This window comes from Epinephelus fuscoguttatus, linkage group LG13 (genome assembly GCF_011397635.1).
Source record: "Epinephelus fuscoguttatus linkage group LG13, E.fuscoguttatus.final_Chr_v1".
NCBI classification, from domain to species: domain Eukaryota; kingdom Metazoa; phylum Chordata; class Actinopteri; order Perciformes; family Serranidae; genus Epinephelus; species Epinephelus fuscoguttatus.
The window spans coordinates 14,303,243-14,320,068 of NC_064764.1; the positions used below are offsets into that span (position 1 = coordinate 14,303,243).

A 16,826-nucleotide genomic window follows, 5' to 3' on the forward strand; every position below is an offset into this window, starting at 1 on the left:
CATTATAGCAAGCCATTTCTTATTTACACATCAAGCACGCACAGAGCAGCATTCATTTGTTTCTGTCCAAAATTCACTCTGCCTTTCACTGTTTTTGGACTCCGCCAACTCCTGAGGGAAATATTTGGCTCTTTAGCTGATAAATGCTCCACTAAGTTCAACAGCCAGTCATTAGCTTTGTGTGTCTGCTGTTTGGTGCTGAGCAGGTAGCAAATAATGGGTTTATCAGAGTCTTTTCACTGAGAACAGCTGCAAGAACGCCAAAACACTGAGTTAAAAGACACTATAAACCTGCGTAGAGCTGAGGGGAACTGCAGAGTTTGGGGATAATTTGTCACAATGAACTCAATTCACATACAAGTAGTCAGGTGGTCCATTATTGATAGAATAATATTGATTATAATTCTTTAACTAGGGCATTTCAAACCAGTCTATGTTAAGACAACCCTCATCATGTACTATAAAATAAGCTTCCGACATAAGTGGTTTCCTCAGTACCTTTACAGGGCTGGGTCTCAAAGACTTGATGTGGGCAGCTGCCCTGGTTCTCCATGACCTGAATGATCACAGCTCTGGAGCGAGCTTGGCGACCAGTAGTCTCAAAACTCCGCCCCTCCAGGCAGGTCAGCTGGCAGGAGCTCCAAGACGACCACACGGTCAAATGGCAGTCTCCTGAGGGCAAAAAGACACAGAGGAAAAAAAACATCACTGATGGGCACAACTTAATCAATAACACTGTGAGACTTTCTTTTCAGATACTTGAGGGTGGTTTATATTCAGCTTGCCAACACTATTTCAGGGAACAATTTATTGGCTCCCCTGCTAGCTCCAGGAACATTTAAAAGAGATCGGAAACAACTTCAGCACACATCGGCGGCTGATAATGTACTAAATGCACAAAAACAAATTACTCAGACAGCCCAGTGGGTATTCAGAAGTAATAGACCAACCAGAGTTATAAATTATACAATACAAGCTATAACTCTGAGCACAACTGTAAAGGCAGCACCCAATACTGAAACATGTCTCTCAGGAGAAGCAAAATTCAAATTATTTGGGAAATGTTTTGTGAGGATAAATGCCGGTTGACATATTCTGTGAGTCCACAAACAACACATCAACAATTGCTTCACTGAAAGTCAAGAATTAATATGCCATGTAATCCCTGATAGAGTCAGCCTGTAGTGATAATACTGATAATATCACCCGCTGCCACAGCCCCTCAGCCAGAAGAACCCTCGGCTTCTCTGCCCTGAACGGCCATTAGCGACTGTCTGCGGATTGACGCGTATCATTATCTTTCATCTCCATACAGATCCACTCGATCAGCCCTTCCCTCACGCTGCGACGCCTGTGGAAACACGCTGTGGCTAACACGGCAGGATACAGCAACACACGCACACGTTCTGTACATCACATACATGTTGACAACCCCTCCCCTGGCCCCCACACTGTGCCTGCCACCTTCACACACCAGCACACATGGACACTAATACACACACATCTGCTCCGGCCATCAAACACTTCTGATCCTGAGCCAAGGCTCACAGCAAAGGCGGGCTGAGTGATGAATCAAGGCAAGGATCAGAGGAGAGCGCGAGACAGATGAGCAAAAGCAAGCACTGCAAGATGGTGTCTCTTCACAGCAAAAGCTAACAAGAGTCTTGCTTGGCCAGAGTCTTGACAAAAGAGATCAGAGGTTTCCTTATATTATCGGATGATAATGATTGTGTTTCTCTTTTAAAAATGACAAAACAATCCGATAAATTCTGTTACTTGTGTAGCTGGCTTGCACGGCAACTAAGTGTGCCTAAGGATAATAAAGCTTCATTACAGATTTTCAGTGTGGAAAGTCTGACAGTGACAAGTGAAGCAGGTCATGGCTGTCAGCCGGCCAGCAGCTCCCTTGCTAACGGCACAGGCTACATCCACACTGTGGCCTGAAAATGGATAAAAGGAGAAAAAAAGCACACACGTTCGCATCATAGGATGACAGTCAACTATGATGTGCTGGCTTCTTGTTGCTATGGTGAGTTATATAATGATAACACTGACCACGTCAGTGAACAGATACAATTAATAATCCTGGTGATGCTTCATGCCATAGGTCCCCAATTTCTTCACCGGAATGATCAATGAAAGGCGACGTGTGACAGTTTGATTTCAATGTTTCACTAAATTTCAAAATATCTCAAAGGTCACATTTTTTTCTTGTTTGTACAATCTCAATTTTAATATACTCAAGTGGATGAGCTCCATCAAGTCTAAATTTGGCATTACATTATGCAACGTCTACTTGAACTACAGAATCAGAAAGTTACACTAAAGTTCTAACTATCAAGTCCCCTCCTCTGTTAAGATACAGCACACAGGCATAGTACTGGCAGCACTCTGCCAGCACTGGTGCACTTTTATCATTATGCATCACAGAAAGCAGTGTGCATGTAGTTTGATGTGTACCGCAGACTGCCAACAGTGAATTCAGTAACGCTGTTAAAATTGCAAGGGGAACAGGTTGATCTGATGCATATCACTGCACAGTGGACCAGCTCACACTGCTAGATAGATTTAAGCACATGATGCACAAAATCTCTTGTATGATTAGAACCTGATTTACTTAGTAGTTAAAAGGAAATCTTAAATCATACAATTTAACAGTGGAAGATCAAAATGCTGTGCTGCACCTGTGACAAGTCCCCATTTAGTCACAACAACAAAAGCATTTTACTATACAAGTTAACATAAAGCATAAAGAAGCTGAAAAAAGTCACGACACTAGGCGTAAATACAATTTTGACAGCAAGGAAACGTCATAAGTTATTGTAGGGATATTGTAGTGATGTTAGAAATTACATTCAGACACAAAGTACCAGAGGTGGGACCAAGTCATTGTTTTGTAAGTCAGAAGTAAGACTCAAGTCTTTACAATCAAGTCCCGAGTCAAGTCTCATGTCTGATATCACGTCAGCAGCAGTGTTGGGTAAGAGTTACTTTAAAAGTAATCAAAGTACCTTACTGCACTACTTTTTAAAAAAGTAACCAGTTACTTTACTGCGTTACTCCGAGTAAAGTAACTCAATTACTTTAAAAGTACTTCCAACATTACTCCCTGAGAAAAGTAACTCAAGCACTTTTAAAGTACTTTTGAGTATTCTACATTTCCTATTGGGCAATGGACCACAGGGCGCTAAGCCTACATTATTTTGTCTCCAAAATTAAAGTTGTGGACCACTTGCCCTTCACTGAGATCCAGTTCTCCCATCACAGCCGTCACTTTGACCAGTACAAACACAGCACGATCTGCTGCCCTAGACAACTGTGTGACAACAACACCCCAGCGTTTTTAATATTTCCTCTAGGGATGTTACCACACAGAGTAAAAGGGGGAAATGATGGTGTGAAACAGCAGAGGCACTTTGTCAACCCGCTGAGTTAACGTTACCGTCATTAGCATCAAGCTAGCAAACAATGGTACATCCTCACGGTCGGACATAAAGTAATAACATTAACAAATAGCGGCGGGGCTTTTACTCACCACAACTGCAGAGGCTCCCAGCTTCATTTGAAACAAACTACATTATAGACGGTCCGTTATTTATTAATCCCTCTGTGTGTTTATATATTTACTTTTTATCCGCTCCGCTGTCTTTGTAAAGTTAACACATCGCACCGTCATTTCAAACTCAACACTTGTTTCAAATTAAAAGCCCCTTATAACCTCGGCTAGATAATCCCTCCATTTTCTAAATAGGCTTTTATTCTGAAACATTTGTCAGAACTTCCTGTGGAAGATACAGTAGCTTGATAGTTTCCTTATGGCGCTTCAAATGTAGCTCCTGCCATCTGCTGGCGCTTTTAGGTGACTACAACAACATGTCGGCTGGCACATGAACACACACAGTTCTGGCAGTGACTCAAATAATAGTCAAAGTAATAAAAACAGGACAAGAATAACCCGATGACATCACACACGCTGTGAAAGACGACCAGGGATAAATGGTGAGTACCAGCGTGTAGTGTGTACCAGGCATAATGCAAGTCCTGAGTCTGAAATATGTCTGTCAGCGAGTCCTACTCCACCTATTTAGACGCCACTGTAGACAACGGCAGCATTTCTCCGACCACGTAGCGAGCCACAAGCTCCGTGGCTTCTTTCAGACTGATAGGCTTAACGTTATCTCCGTTATTAGAACCAAACCACAGCCGTTGCTCTTTCGGAGCTGAAGGACCAGCGCTCTAAAAGTAACAGAAGTAACTGATGTCTTGTTTGAAAATGTACTCATGTATTTGATTACTCAAACAGCAAACTACTGCGCTAGGTTACTTGTTACTGCAAAAAGTAATCAAAGTACTCTAACGCTTACTTTGTAACGCGTTATACCCAATTCTGGTCAGCAGGCAAGTCCTAAGTCAAGAGTGATAAGTCCAGAGTCAAGTCCCAAGTCATAACTGACAAGTCCTGAGTCAAGTCTCAGTTTTGTGTCCTAAACAAGTCCTAATGTGCTCTTCACCAAATTTAATGCCATTTTAACAACAGAGTAATAATATATGAATTCGCAAAAAATCATCATTGCTTTTGGAATGAATATGGTAAAAACAAAGTTGTTAAAACAAGTGTAACTTATTCATAAAAACAAGTCACTTGTGTTAAAGTCCAAATCGAGTTTTAAGTCTTTTTTGATTTTTCAAGTCGGGTCTAAAGTAATCAAATTCGAGTCTGACTCGAGTCCAAGTCGTATTACGTGAGTCCACACCTCTGTATGTTGAGCTCAGTCACAGATCTGGTTTAAGTAAGAACCTATAGGTAAAGTATGTCATAGGATATCATACAGGGCTTAGTGCTAAATTACGTGAACTATTGTAGCATTTCACATTTCTAGAATGTTTTAGTATTTCTCAGTATTCACCACCCACCTTTATTTCCATGCAGTTTTTACTAAATATAGGCTATAACACATCTCCAGCTTTCATGACAGATATATAATTGGCATCATCAACAGCAAATTGGCAAATCTCCTTATTTCAAAGATGATGGGCCAATTGTCTCCCTACATATTTCTATACAGGAATCCACAGTAAACTTGATTTGCTTTTCATCTTACAGGTCTCAAGTTAAGTTGTGTTAATTGTGATGAGGTTCGTAACTTCAGTAGCTCATTTGGCTTGCAGAGGGACAACACATGCAGCTCATCATTTCCAAGTAGCTCTTACTTGTAAGTCTTGTATCTCTGGGTGCCAACGCCCATTTTACTGCCAGCCTACATTGCTGTGCCTGCACTTGGTACTGCATAATGATGTGTTGCCATCATCTAATAAGATGATCATTCTTAATTAATTATCATTTTGATGCAAAAGGAGATTTGGACTAAGAAAGAATACATCTCGTTTTGTTTTGTTATCTTACATTATCATCATATACTATTTTTGCAATAGCAATAAATAAACAATAAATGTAACCAAAGCTGTTCTTACTTCAATCTAGTTGCACTCTGTTGTATTACCGCTGTTGCACTGGCACACAAGCTCTCCGCATGCAGAATTTCCACGGCTGTTAATTGTTAAAATCGTTTCAGTTAGCACAGGATGATTTTTTACTCCTCATGTATTTCTGGGTTTTTACATAATGAAGTGTAAGATATCAATAGCTGTCAGGTAATTGATTGTCATTTCTGTCTCTCTTTTAGTTACTCAGTATTGACTTGCAGCATTGATGTTCTTTGGTACTGTAATAACAAAAAAACATGAACTTTCTTCTGGCCAAGTGGACACTGTGTCTTTTTTTCCCAAGTTGTTATTGGACGTGTTCGACCAGCTAATGCAGAGCTAAAAGGGTCATTAGTTAACCTATGACTTTTATTGATTTTACAATCATTATTCGGCAGAACAAAATGTCAACCACTTGGGAGAGGGGACAGTGTATTGGCAGATTCCAGCAAATGAGTTTGCCTTCTAAAACAAGATTATTGATTATAAACCAAGTAGCCCAGGCCAAATAATTATTGGCATTATGAATCCAAAATGACTACAGTAATAAATATTTAATGCTGGCATGAATTTGCTCTATTTAAGATGATTACAAAATTAAATCATACTGTGTATTTCATGCAATTACATAAATAATAACACTTCATAATGCTGGATGTCAATACACATGAAAAGCAAAGATGTTAATCCACTATATTTGAGTGCAGCCTTACCTGGGCAGGGGACGAAGCAGGGCTGCTTCATTTCCTGTTGGATCTGCTGCCTCAGTTTGTCTCCACAAAGCTCTTCGTCCACTGGCTGAGGAGGAGACTCAGGCCAGCTGCCCCGATGGACGACACATGACAGGCTCCTTCTCTGAAACCCCTCACCACAATCTGCATCCTACACAAACACGCACACAAATATGATTATTGTATGATTTACAAACAGATGTTTCCTCACCATAACTTAGGTAAAAGGACAGTCATTGCAGAAGTATTTATTTGACATCACGTGGAGGTAGAAAACTGTAACCTCCAATCAGGCATTCACAGAGCAGGTCATACCTCTACAGTGCATGGGGACCAGTCACTCAGCAGCCATGTATAGCAAGGCCTTATGGGACATGGCTTGGTTTGGGTGAGCTGGCTGGGACAGGGCTGACCCTCCTCATGAGCCTCTTGCAGGATTCTCCTGGTGCGCACAGACTGAGCTGCAAAACATCAAGGCAGACAGCCCAAGTACATCTACAAACTGCATGTATGGAGCTTTGATGGTCAAGCTGAAAACTCTTTTTGCCTTTTCATGTATGAATCTCAAACATAGTGACATTCAGGGCCACTTAATATAATATGACAAACTATAAGGAATAGAACACTGTAGGATTCACAGGACTGAACTACATGTGCACAAGAGCAAAAGAAATCAATGCATCATTACACAAACATCATACATCATAAGATAACAGTTAAAAAATCAAGTGGCTGGAATGAATGATGATCATTCATGAAGAGGTGAAAGGAGGCTTAACCATGCCAGGTGCCACTTTATGCTGAGATGTAATAGTTTCATGCGCATAAGTGCCGTGTTCAAGTGAGCCATTAATAATGGGTGAAGGGAAAAGTTTGGCAAATGGAAACTGTAAGAAGGACTGGCCACAGAGTGGGTTTGATATGTTGTAACAGCTCAGTGTCTGGGCCCTGTGGGGCTCTGTGACGGCGTGGCCTCCATCAGCCATCGAGTTAAGACAGAAGCTGTGTGTTTGTGTTATGCCAGGGGAGATGCTGAGCTCCGTGGGCCCCAGGCAGACACAGCAAAAGGACGTTCAGCTCTGCCATCTCAAAAATCAAACCAAAACATTAGTGCTCCCATGGCATCCTGACAGAACAAGATCCCTGCGTCGTCTGACACAGATACGACGCAAATCCCTCATCAAGGCTGACAGATGTGTTTCACAATGTGTGAGAATGAGCAGCGAGAGTGGCAGAAACAGAGTCACAGCGAACAGTGACAGAGACAGAGACTTGAGTTTAAATCCCCAGATGAAAGCCTGTCTAAGTGTGAGCTTATTGGAATGAGGGGTTAACTGCGAGGAGATGGATAGCCAACGACAAATTAAAATTAATGAACTTAAGAAAATATTGTTGAGTTTCCCTAATTAAGAGAATAACAAGCTTTCTCTCTGGGAGATTGGCTTTGGGAGGCCCGAGAAACAATGTATGCATCCAGGTTAAATCATTAACTTCTGTATATTGCATGAGGTTATGGCATGGCTTTGCCAAAGTGATGACGGGCATGCCACAGGATTGTGATTACTAATTGCATTTTTTGAAATCATACAGAGGATGGTATATATTTTATTTAGGAACTCTAAATACTTTATGAGGTCCATTAAGGTGAGATGTATGAAATTTAGTTTAAATAAACCTGCTGTCCTTAAAATCTAACCTCATAAAGCAAAGTTGCAGGTGTTAATTAACAAAACTGTGCTTCATACAGAATGATAAGCGGGGATATTAATATATATACATTATTGAAAAAAGAAAAAGAAAAAAACTCAGCTACTGTTTCCCTGCATAATAAGGCTTTGGATTACACATAGTCGTAAATATTTTAATGCATTTAAATGTATTCATGCGCAACTCAACATCTTGGTGAATGCCTGAGTGGAAGGAATAATGAGGCGCTGCACATGTGGCCATCTCTGTGTCTGTTTATCAGAATGGTGTTCCCATTGGTGTGAGTTAAGTTTGTTTGCTCATTTGTTTACCTTGGTTACCGCAGGTGTGCGAGCATTCCGCCCACAGTGACCATTCAGACAGTATACAGCTGACAGGACAGTCGACCACGCAGCTCTCCGACAGTTTCCACTTGTTGATGAGACCAGACTGTAGAAAACAAGAGCGGAACTGTGAGGAAGGCTAGCTAATTATTTTCACTAACAAGAAAAAAGGAGCACCCAGATTTCCATATCTTAAACAAGCTGCAGTTCATTTCAGGACAGTTGGCATGACAATTTTACCATTAACCTTACTTTCAAATGTTAGCGAGCTACAATTTCTATGACAGGAAATAACATTGTTAATGTACATTATTCTAAACATAAGGGCAACAACATCATAGCCTCCCTATAGAACTCCCTTCACTCCGAGTGTAATAGGATCCTGGATATACCAGACTTTGACAGCAGGTTGTGCAACAAGACTGATTTGCTGCAGTTTGCAGCTCACCAGTGGGAAATGTTGCAGCAAATGTTGTTATTGAATTCACAGTAACTTGTAACATCTTCGAGACCACCGTCTGTCTTAACTTATGAATAAGTCGGGGGATAAATTTACGTTGTGTTTGGCTTGGTGGCAAACTGCTTAGTGAAACGTAAGGTGTTAGGAAACTGGACATGTTTTCTTTTAAAGGGACAGTTCACCCCACAATAAAAAAAAAATATATATATATACTGTATATTCCCTCATACCTGTAGTGCTTTTTATCAATCTATCAATTGATGTGAGTTGTTGAGTATTAAAGATGTCTACCTTCTCTGGAATACAATGGAACTAGATGCCTGCTTATATCTCCCTGTCCACAGTGAAAACATATTTACACAATAACTGTTCGACTGTTAATACATGATTTTTCTATGACTGTAACTGTATAGTCAAAAATTTAAACTGTGGTAGGCCATTATCAGAGCTGAAGGTCTGGCTACACAGAGATTACCTCTTTGCACTTCTGCAGCTCCACAATCTTGCCATCGCTGCGAATACAGTCCACGAGACGCAACCGTGAACCCTGACCGCAGATGGCATTTTCACTTAGCTGGCATGTACTCCAGTCTGCAACACACACACACACACACACACACACACACACACACACACACACACACACACACACAGAGCAACATATCTATACATTAGTCTCCAGCAGGACAACTGTCAGTTCTGACCAGCAACACTGTACTAAACTCATGATTTTTTATTTTGGGAAACTCTACTTTTATCCACATTGTCTCACACAAGCAAACTCAGCCAAGCACACACACCTTGCTTCCCATTCGTTCAGCACAATACATAGGGAATAAAAAATCTATACTGTCAGCGACTGCAAGCTGCCCTGTCTGAACTCATCTCAGACGTGACGTGCAGATCATCCTACCTGAGGCTTTGTACTGGTAGGAGAAGCAGGTGCTGTTGAGAACGCAGGGCTCTGACTGGACCGGCTCTGGACAGGCCGAATTCTCCGAGGCTGGGAGGCGGAGGACGTGTCTGCTTCTGTTCCTTGCTGTGCCTTGGTCACATTGCTGCACAACAATGACAGCATCAACCAAAGAAAAAAAAAAAGTCATTGTCAAGGGGGCAGGTTTATTTTTAGATTTGAGGGGTATGGGATGAAGCCGGTTGGATTCAATGGTCCTTCAGCGAAAGAAACTGAAAGCTGTCTTCTGCATTTTATTTATTGACTAACACATTATGGTTAAATTGTAAGCATGCTTTGAGTCATTATACATGCAACCTAGAGTAGAAATTAGTGCTAATTTGTGCAGAAATAATGTAACTTTGTGAAACTACAAATAAAAGAGAATTAAGTCATAGGTGTACACCCAACAGACTGCAGTAATCCATTACTCTGCACATTCTTGTACAAGGGTTTAAAATGAATTCTTTCTATGACAAAAACATTTGTTTGTGTGTGATTTAAATCGTGTGTTAAATTGAATCCATCCAATATCTGAATGATAGCCCAGTTGTACAAGATGGTTTTGAAACATGTCACATGGATTTTGAAATGTGGGTCTGGGTATGTCACCACTGGTCGTTATTAGAACAGGAGAAAATCAGCAAATGTAATATTTTGCAGATATAAAGTCTCAAGGACAGTAGCTGACATGCAGTAGCTAAATTTGGTACAAAACATCAAATCTTAACATTTAATGAAAGAAAAATAAATCAAACAATAAATTCAAGGTGAGCCCCTTCTCTTCTCGTCACTTTGGTGCTATCAACACAAAGAGCACAGCACATAGCAACCTGACTTCAAACACTCTATGTTAAAACTACAAGCTGCAGTTGTTGCTCTTCCAATATCCTTTTCTTGTTTTGAAGAAGATATTTCAATGATATAAAAGCAGTGACTGTCAGCGAAATGACTTTCATCACCCTCTTGAACCCTGGTAAAATCATATTGTGTAATTAAATTCAATCACTGATGTCAAGAGGATTTGTTTTTCACTTTTCTGAGAAAGCAGATTACCAAAAAACAAAACAAAACAAAAAAACAAAACAGAAAAAAAGCCATCAATTATTTTAAAATGCCACTGAATAACTGCTATCCATGAGCTTAAAATATCTTTTGTGTTGCTACACAGATCAAATAATACTGCTTATGCTTGAAAAGCCATGGAGAGATTATATCTTATTGGAAAAAGGATTTTTTTTGAGTTAGGAAAGAGACTTTGGAAATTATGTGTGAGAAACATTGAAAAAATTTATATTTTAATACATTCAGGTGAAAATAGAACTTGAAGTTGGAGATGTTAGAAATAAAGCAAAATGGTTTTGTAATTTTATGAATGAAGCCTGTCTGCTCATACTTTGAGCCTTATCTGCCAGGAGGAAACTAAAGGCATTTACAAACCACTCAAAAAGTTGTTTATGCTAAATCCAATATGAATACTAAAAGTAAAGAAGCTTCATGATGCCTCTTTTACCAGCTAAACCTCATCATCACAACTCTTTTCATAATAATCTTTTGTTTTATGTTCTGGCCACTACAGTTTCACTGAGGTAACCTGGTGTTATTGGCCAATAACCTGGAAGTGTTGATTTTTACTCCAGTTTTAATGTGTGTCATCATCATGGGTTTGGAATCATAGTCTTAGTAAAGTTGCTCTCCAATATTTGTTTTAATTTATAAATAATGTATTACTTGTTAGTGTTGTTTCTCATCTACAGTAACCCATTTCTGCATTTTGAAAGTACAAAAAACAAGTGATATTTTTCTTTGACACATTATCTGATAACTGATGTAAAATCTCAATAGCATCTTACAAGTATGACCAAGTATCCTAGAGTTATGTACTGAAGCTCTAGGTAACATTTTTTGATGTCAAAGTGCGGTGGTTTCTGTGTGATTCTCTTTAAAAAACAAACACTGTGTTTATATTTTGGTGTGGACAGGCTGAGCTTTTACATGAAAGGCAATGCAAATTCACTGACACAAATCTGTATGTACATCCTCTTATATCCCCCACCTGAGGCACTGGGAAGAACTAAGATACCCGTTTGAGTAGAATTCAACATTCTTTGACAAATATACGATTCCTGCTGCCGTCAGTGTGCTATAAATGCTGTGTTTCCAGGCTGGAGGTCTGACTAATCCAGACAGAAACCTGAATATACTATAGTGTTGACTTATACACAGGGCAGTCGAAGGCAGATGAAGAGGAATGTGTTAATAACTGAGGGACCAATCATGAAAACTGTAAGAGTGCAACATTTTCCAAGATTAGGGATAGTGTGATAACATGAGAATGTGCAATTCTCCCAAGTCACACTACATGGGAGTGAAAATCTGTAATCAGAGGAGAAAAGGGTGTGTGAAAATGTAGTGTGTGGAGGAACTGTCAGCTTTGAGGTAAGAAGGCATATTCTACTGATAAAGGTCTGTGTGTTGAGCAGCATTCGTCCCTCTGCTCCTGATGCGTAATGCCATGCACCTCAATCACTGTCACCTCCTAATGAGGGATCTCCATGTGAGCCTCATGAATCAGCTGCAGTCATTGTGCCCTTAATGTTTTCACACCAACTGTCACACAACCATGCACATGATGTATTTGTATGCGACATACATATGATCCTGCAATCTGCAGGCTCACTTGTGCCTTTGGTTGTTGACAGATTGGGTCCAGGTTCAAGATAATTTTCACGCCACCTTTACCACTGCAGAGTGACTCAACCTTTAAAACCTGCTAAGTTCACAAAATCAGTAAATTAAGTCTGCTCATTTGTCTGCAAGCTAAGTTACCACGGGTTATAAATTAAAGTACAGTTACATTACGTAAATATATATTGAATATAATGCCTCACATTTTTACTCTCTGTCACACAGTTTGGGGATTCTTTGCCAGTTGTTCATTATCCATATCCGTAAACAATCCTGCAATCCTGACCTGAGTTTAAACAAGTTGGTTTGCACTGACTGGTAGAAAATCTGCAGAGTACTCACAAGTTACATTAATACAATTTGTAACAGGGTGTGCAAAATGAACAACTTGGGAAGCTGGCAATTCTAAACCCTAAAGAACCTGAGCAACAAATATGAAGTAGCTCTTCAGGAACAGAGCATAGATCAGTGGATGCATTGGTTGGCTTGTTTGTCTTGTGCTTCATCCTCTCCTTGAGGAGGTAGTCTCCTTCACTTGGAAAAGCAAAACCCAACCTGGAGGAGACAATTACCTTTTTTCTCCACAGGGAGCTACAGTATGGCCTCTGACTGGAAAGTGTTGATCCTCATCCAGACCATTTCACATTAAACTAAAATCCACCCTAAGCTGAGCTCAAGGAAACAGCATATGAATACACGTATTCTTGAATATGATTAAAATTTGCGTCAGGACACAAATGTGTGAAGCGTTTCTTCTTTCAGAATTTGTCCAGCAACATTTGAATTGGTCCTCTCTGGCCACCCCAGTGAAACATTTCTGGGGGTGCTACTGTTATGAGAGAGTCAGTGAACTTTGGAGTCATGATGTAAACACAGAACTTTAATGCAGTGTTTGTACTTCACCATAAAGACTGCTCTGGGTTTATCCTTGATACAATGTGATTTGTTCCTGTTTTACAGGGTCTCGGAGCTAAATACATTCCCCTATAATTGCATTTTTATTGACACAGTAAAGCTAAAACAAGGCTATGGGGAAGGAACTTCATTGGCCATAATGCCACTTTGAACGTATGTGGACAGTGGATGGAACCATCACGGTGTTATTAACCAGGATGCTTTCCTTCATCACCGCACCACCCTTGGACCCCACAACATCGCTGATCTCATCAAAAACCTGCAAACACTCCACAGCATCCTCATTCCAGCTGAGTACAGGAATGGCCATGGGCTATATAGCTATCTACAAATACAATGGACTAGCATATTTTACACTGAGTATCCCTGTTTTCACTAACACTATCCATTTACGAAGGAAAATGAAATCCCTCTCCGGACATGTTTTAAAGTACTTGTGCTAATACTAGTATTTTATTAAACATGGTTTTCCCACATATTAGTTAACAAAACTCTCCTCTTTCTCTCTCATTGACTAATTTGCTTGCGGTAAGTTTGCTTTGGCTTTCTCTCGTGCTGCAGTGTGTATCAAGATGCATCAGCGTTAGAGGAAAGTCTCTTGTGAACCAAAATTGGCATCGAGCAGATGTATCAGAGTGCTAAGTGTAGTTAGCATCTTTCATTTGTGTTGTTTGTTAGCTTATAGGCTAACTGACATTGGCTAACACTGCATCAGTGGTTATGAAACACACAAAAACATCTCAGACAATGGGGTTTTTGGTAGACAGTGGATGGAAGCTCCAGGATCTGGTTTGCACTCTCTACCATGTCTACTGTCAAAACTTTCACCAAGCTATAACAAAAACTCTGCCCTCTGCACTGACATGTCTGCTCTGTGCTGGAGGTTTCAGGTTTCTTTGCCAGGGCTCTGTAAAGTCCGTTCCCCCGTCCCCTATTAGACAGTGATTGGCTTTTGTATTAGTAATAGTAATCTAGTTGCCCAGCATATGTTTGAATCTCAGATTTTAGGGAGGTGCGAAGACATTGCCCCCTTCACTAGAGGAATGTGGAGTAAGGAACTTTGCCCAGATACAAGTCAGTATAGTCAAGGGGTCCATCCCAATACTCACACTTCCCCTCAAAATTTAGGGAAGTGCTTTTCAGCCCTTAAAATCCCCACTTAATTTGAAGGGCTGTGCGATGCACACTTACGAACCCATCTCAACTGAGGGGAAGATTGAATTTCCCAGGATGCATTACGAAACTATCCAGCCAGGCGAGTTTCCAGGAAGATGGCAGCCTCCATGAGAAAGCCATCGCACAATTGTAAGTACTACTTTCGCAAATAAGCTGGAAAAATTCCAAAATATGTCGGAATGTGTGACGTTTCTGCATATGCACTGTTATCTGTGAACGCAGAGTTAGAATATGAATGCTTGAAAATTGCTAATTCACGATATGGCCGACAGTTTTCCATGCAAGAAGCCAACGTCAACGGTACGCGTGATGTAGGTGAACACGTCTGTTATGCTAATTTGCATGAAGTGGCGTCCCAATTCGTAGGTAAAATTCCCTACTCCTCAACACTACCCCTTCGTCACTGAGGGGAATCTAACTGGCGAGTGCAGTTGAAACCAAGGGGTAAGGTTGAGGGAAGAGAATTGGGATTGGCCCAAGGTCTTTCATTTTAGGGGACATAAACAGAATAAAAACACATTTTGAGTGGAGGAGGACTTTAAGTTAAGTTGCATCTTTTCAAGATCTCCATCTCTCTTCAGTGTCTTGGAGCATTATGTACCACTGAGGCAGAAGTGAAGACAAGTGAGGGTGAGGCATTATTGTCAGGGAGGAGAATGGAGATAGAGCAATCAAGAATAATTCTGGGCTTTCTGTATGAAAACATGGTTGGTTCATACTGTACTTTATCAAGTTGGTTGTGGTGTTTTGCAAATGTTTTCCTAATTACAGTGGTATTTTGTAGTTTACATTTGCTTTTAGCACTGACTGCAAAATAGCTTAAATGCACAGGTAAACCTTTTATATATAACGTACAGAGACTTCGTTCATGATGGAAATGCTTGCAATTGGCAGTTCATGGCATGCACGCAGGCCACAGTGTGTAGAGTCATTTCAGGTGGACATCTGTGGACATTGGTACATAAAAGGCTACGTTTATGGCAACATGTAGTTTCTTTTCCATTTTGAAAAATCTTGTAAAATAATTTATTCTATCATTTTTATTGTTTCATTATTATTGAAAGATGTGTAAAGTCTCACATCTCAAATTTATCTTCTACATCTTTCCACAGCATGGGTTTCTCTGCTTCTTATTGTCCGAAAATCAATTGTCGCAGCTATATTGTTTCAGTCTAAACCACACTGAATTATTGTTTACGAGCCCTGCCTACCTTTGAAGTTGGTCATTTGGGCAGATGAACAAACACACAAGTACAAACACCACCATGTCTACACACTCTGTTGTGCTACATGTGTTAAATGTTTCAGGGTTGATTTAACTGTAGAAACAAATCACCCGTAACAGTTTATATGACTATTACAGTTTAATTGGCTTTCAAGTTAACAGTTTTAGCATCATCATATCACCAAATTCATAAGACGGCTGCTCTTCACTGATGCTATATTGCTGCCAAAACTCGCAGATTAAAAGATTGAATGAGACAGAAATGTCTGTGTGAAAACTAAGTAAGTAATCTCTCTATCTCTTTTTCCCGCCACCACCCCCACCACCTCTCTGACTCCAATGTTCCAGCCCGCTGAACTGCTATGTTTGACAGGAAACATATAACACAGCTACATAGCCTGGTGACCAGTAGCCTGTGGCTAGAGACACGGGGGAACATATGCTACATAGTTTAAGACTGAGGGCATTGGGAAATGGAGGCACATTAGTAGACTCAATTTAATTTGCAGCACCAAACATTGTTGTGTAAAGTGTGATTTCAAACCACACAAGGTTACAGAGCAGCTGGGTGGATGTACAAAAGAGCTCATTAGAACGTGAACTTTAATTACTACTTATTAAACACTTCCCCAATAAATTATTATGAACACTTCCCTGATGTGTAATTAGAGTGTGAATGTGTTGTTTCTGACCTTTAAATTTACAGTAAGTCACCACTTCGTCTCAGTGTAAAAAAAAAAAGAAAAGAAAAAAATGTATTCGGGAGATACTGATGTGTATCTTAATAGTACTGCAGCTGTTCATAATTTTTAATTGATAAATCTTTCAATCTTTTAAATAAGTGAGGAAATGGGGATTTAGTCTAAGAAGAGTCAAAAATCATTACAATGTAAATCACAAATTAACCACAGTCCAAACTGACATTTGGAATTTTCTAACTTCTGACCAGCAGCCAAAACACTTTCATTTTATATGAAATGAACAAGATTTTAGAGAGGAGTAAAGTAAGCATACTTTTTTATTAAAACTTTTAATTCAAAAAATTGCTTTTGTAAATAAAAACAAAGAAAATGTTAATCCATACGTCATGCTTTTTTTTTTAGGTTCTAATCCTAAAATATTGGACAGTAATGTAAAACTGTCAATATGTGAATTATATGCATAC

At 39.9% G+C, this 16,826-nt stretch overlaps 1 protein-coding gene across 2 annotated transcripts in view; it reads right to left on the reverse strand.

Moving 5' to 3' along the window:
- The window catches only part of thsd7ba (thrombospondin, type I, domain containing 7Ba), a 261,412-nt gene that overhangs the window by 9,084 nt on the left and 235,502 nt on the right, over positions 1-16,826 (reverse strand). For both annotated transcript variants that reach the window (XM_049594673.1, XM_049594672.1), the window contains 6 exons: positions 9,619-9,763; positions 9,181-9,296; positions 8,234-8,351; positions 6,531-6,676; positions 6,198-6,366; positions 499-672 (listed from right to left, as the gene is read on the reverse strand). In XM_049594673.1, coding sequence (XP_049450630.1) covers positions 499-672; positions 6,198-6,366; positions 6,531-6,676; positions 8,234-8,351; positions 9,181-9,296; positions 9,619-9,763 — 868 coding nt within the window. The remainder of the gene's footprint in view (positions 1-498; positions 673-6,197; positions 6,367-6,530; positions 6,677-8,233; positions 8,352-9,180; positions 9,297-9,618; positions 9,764-16,826) is intronic.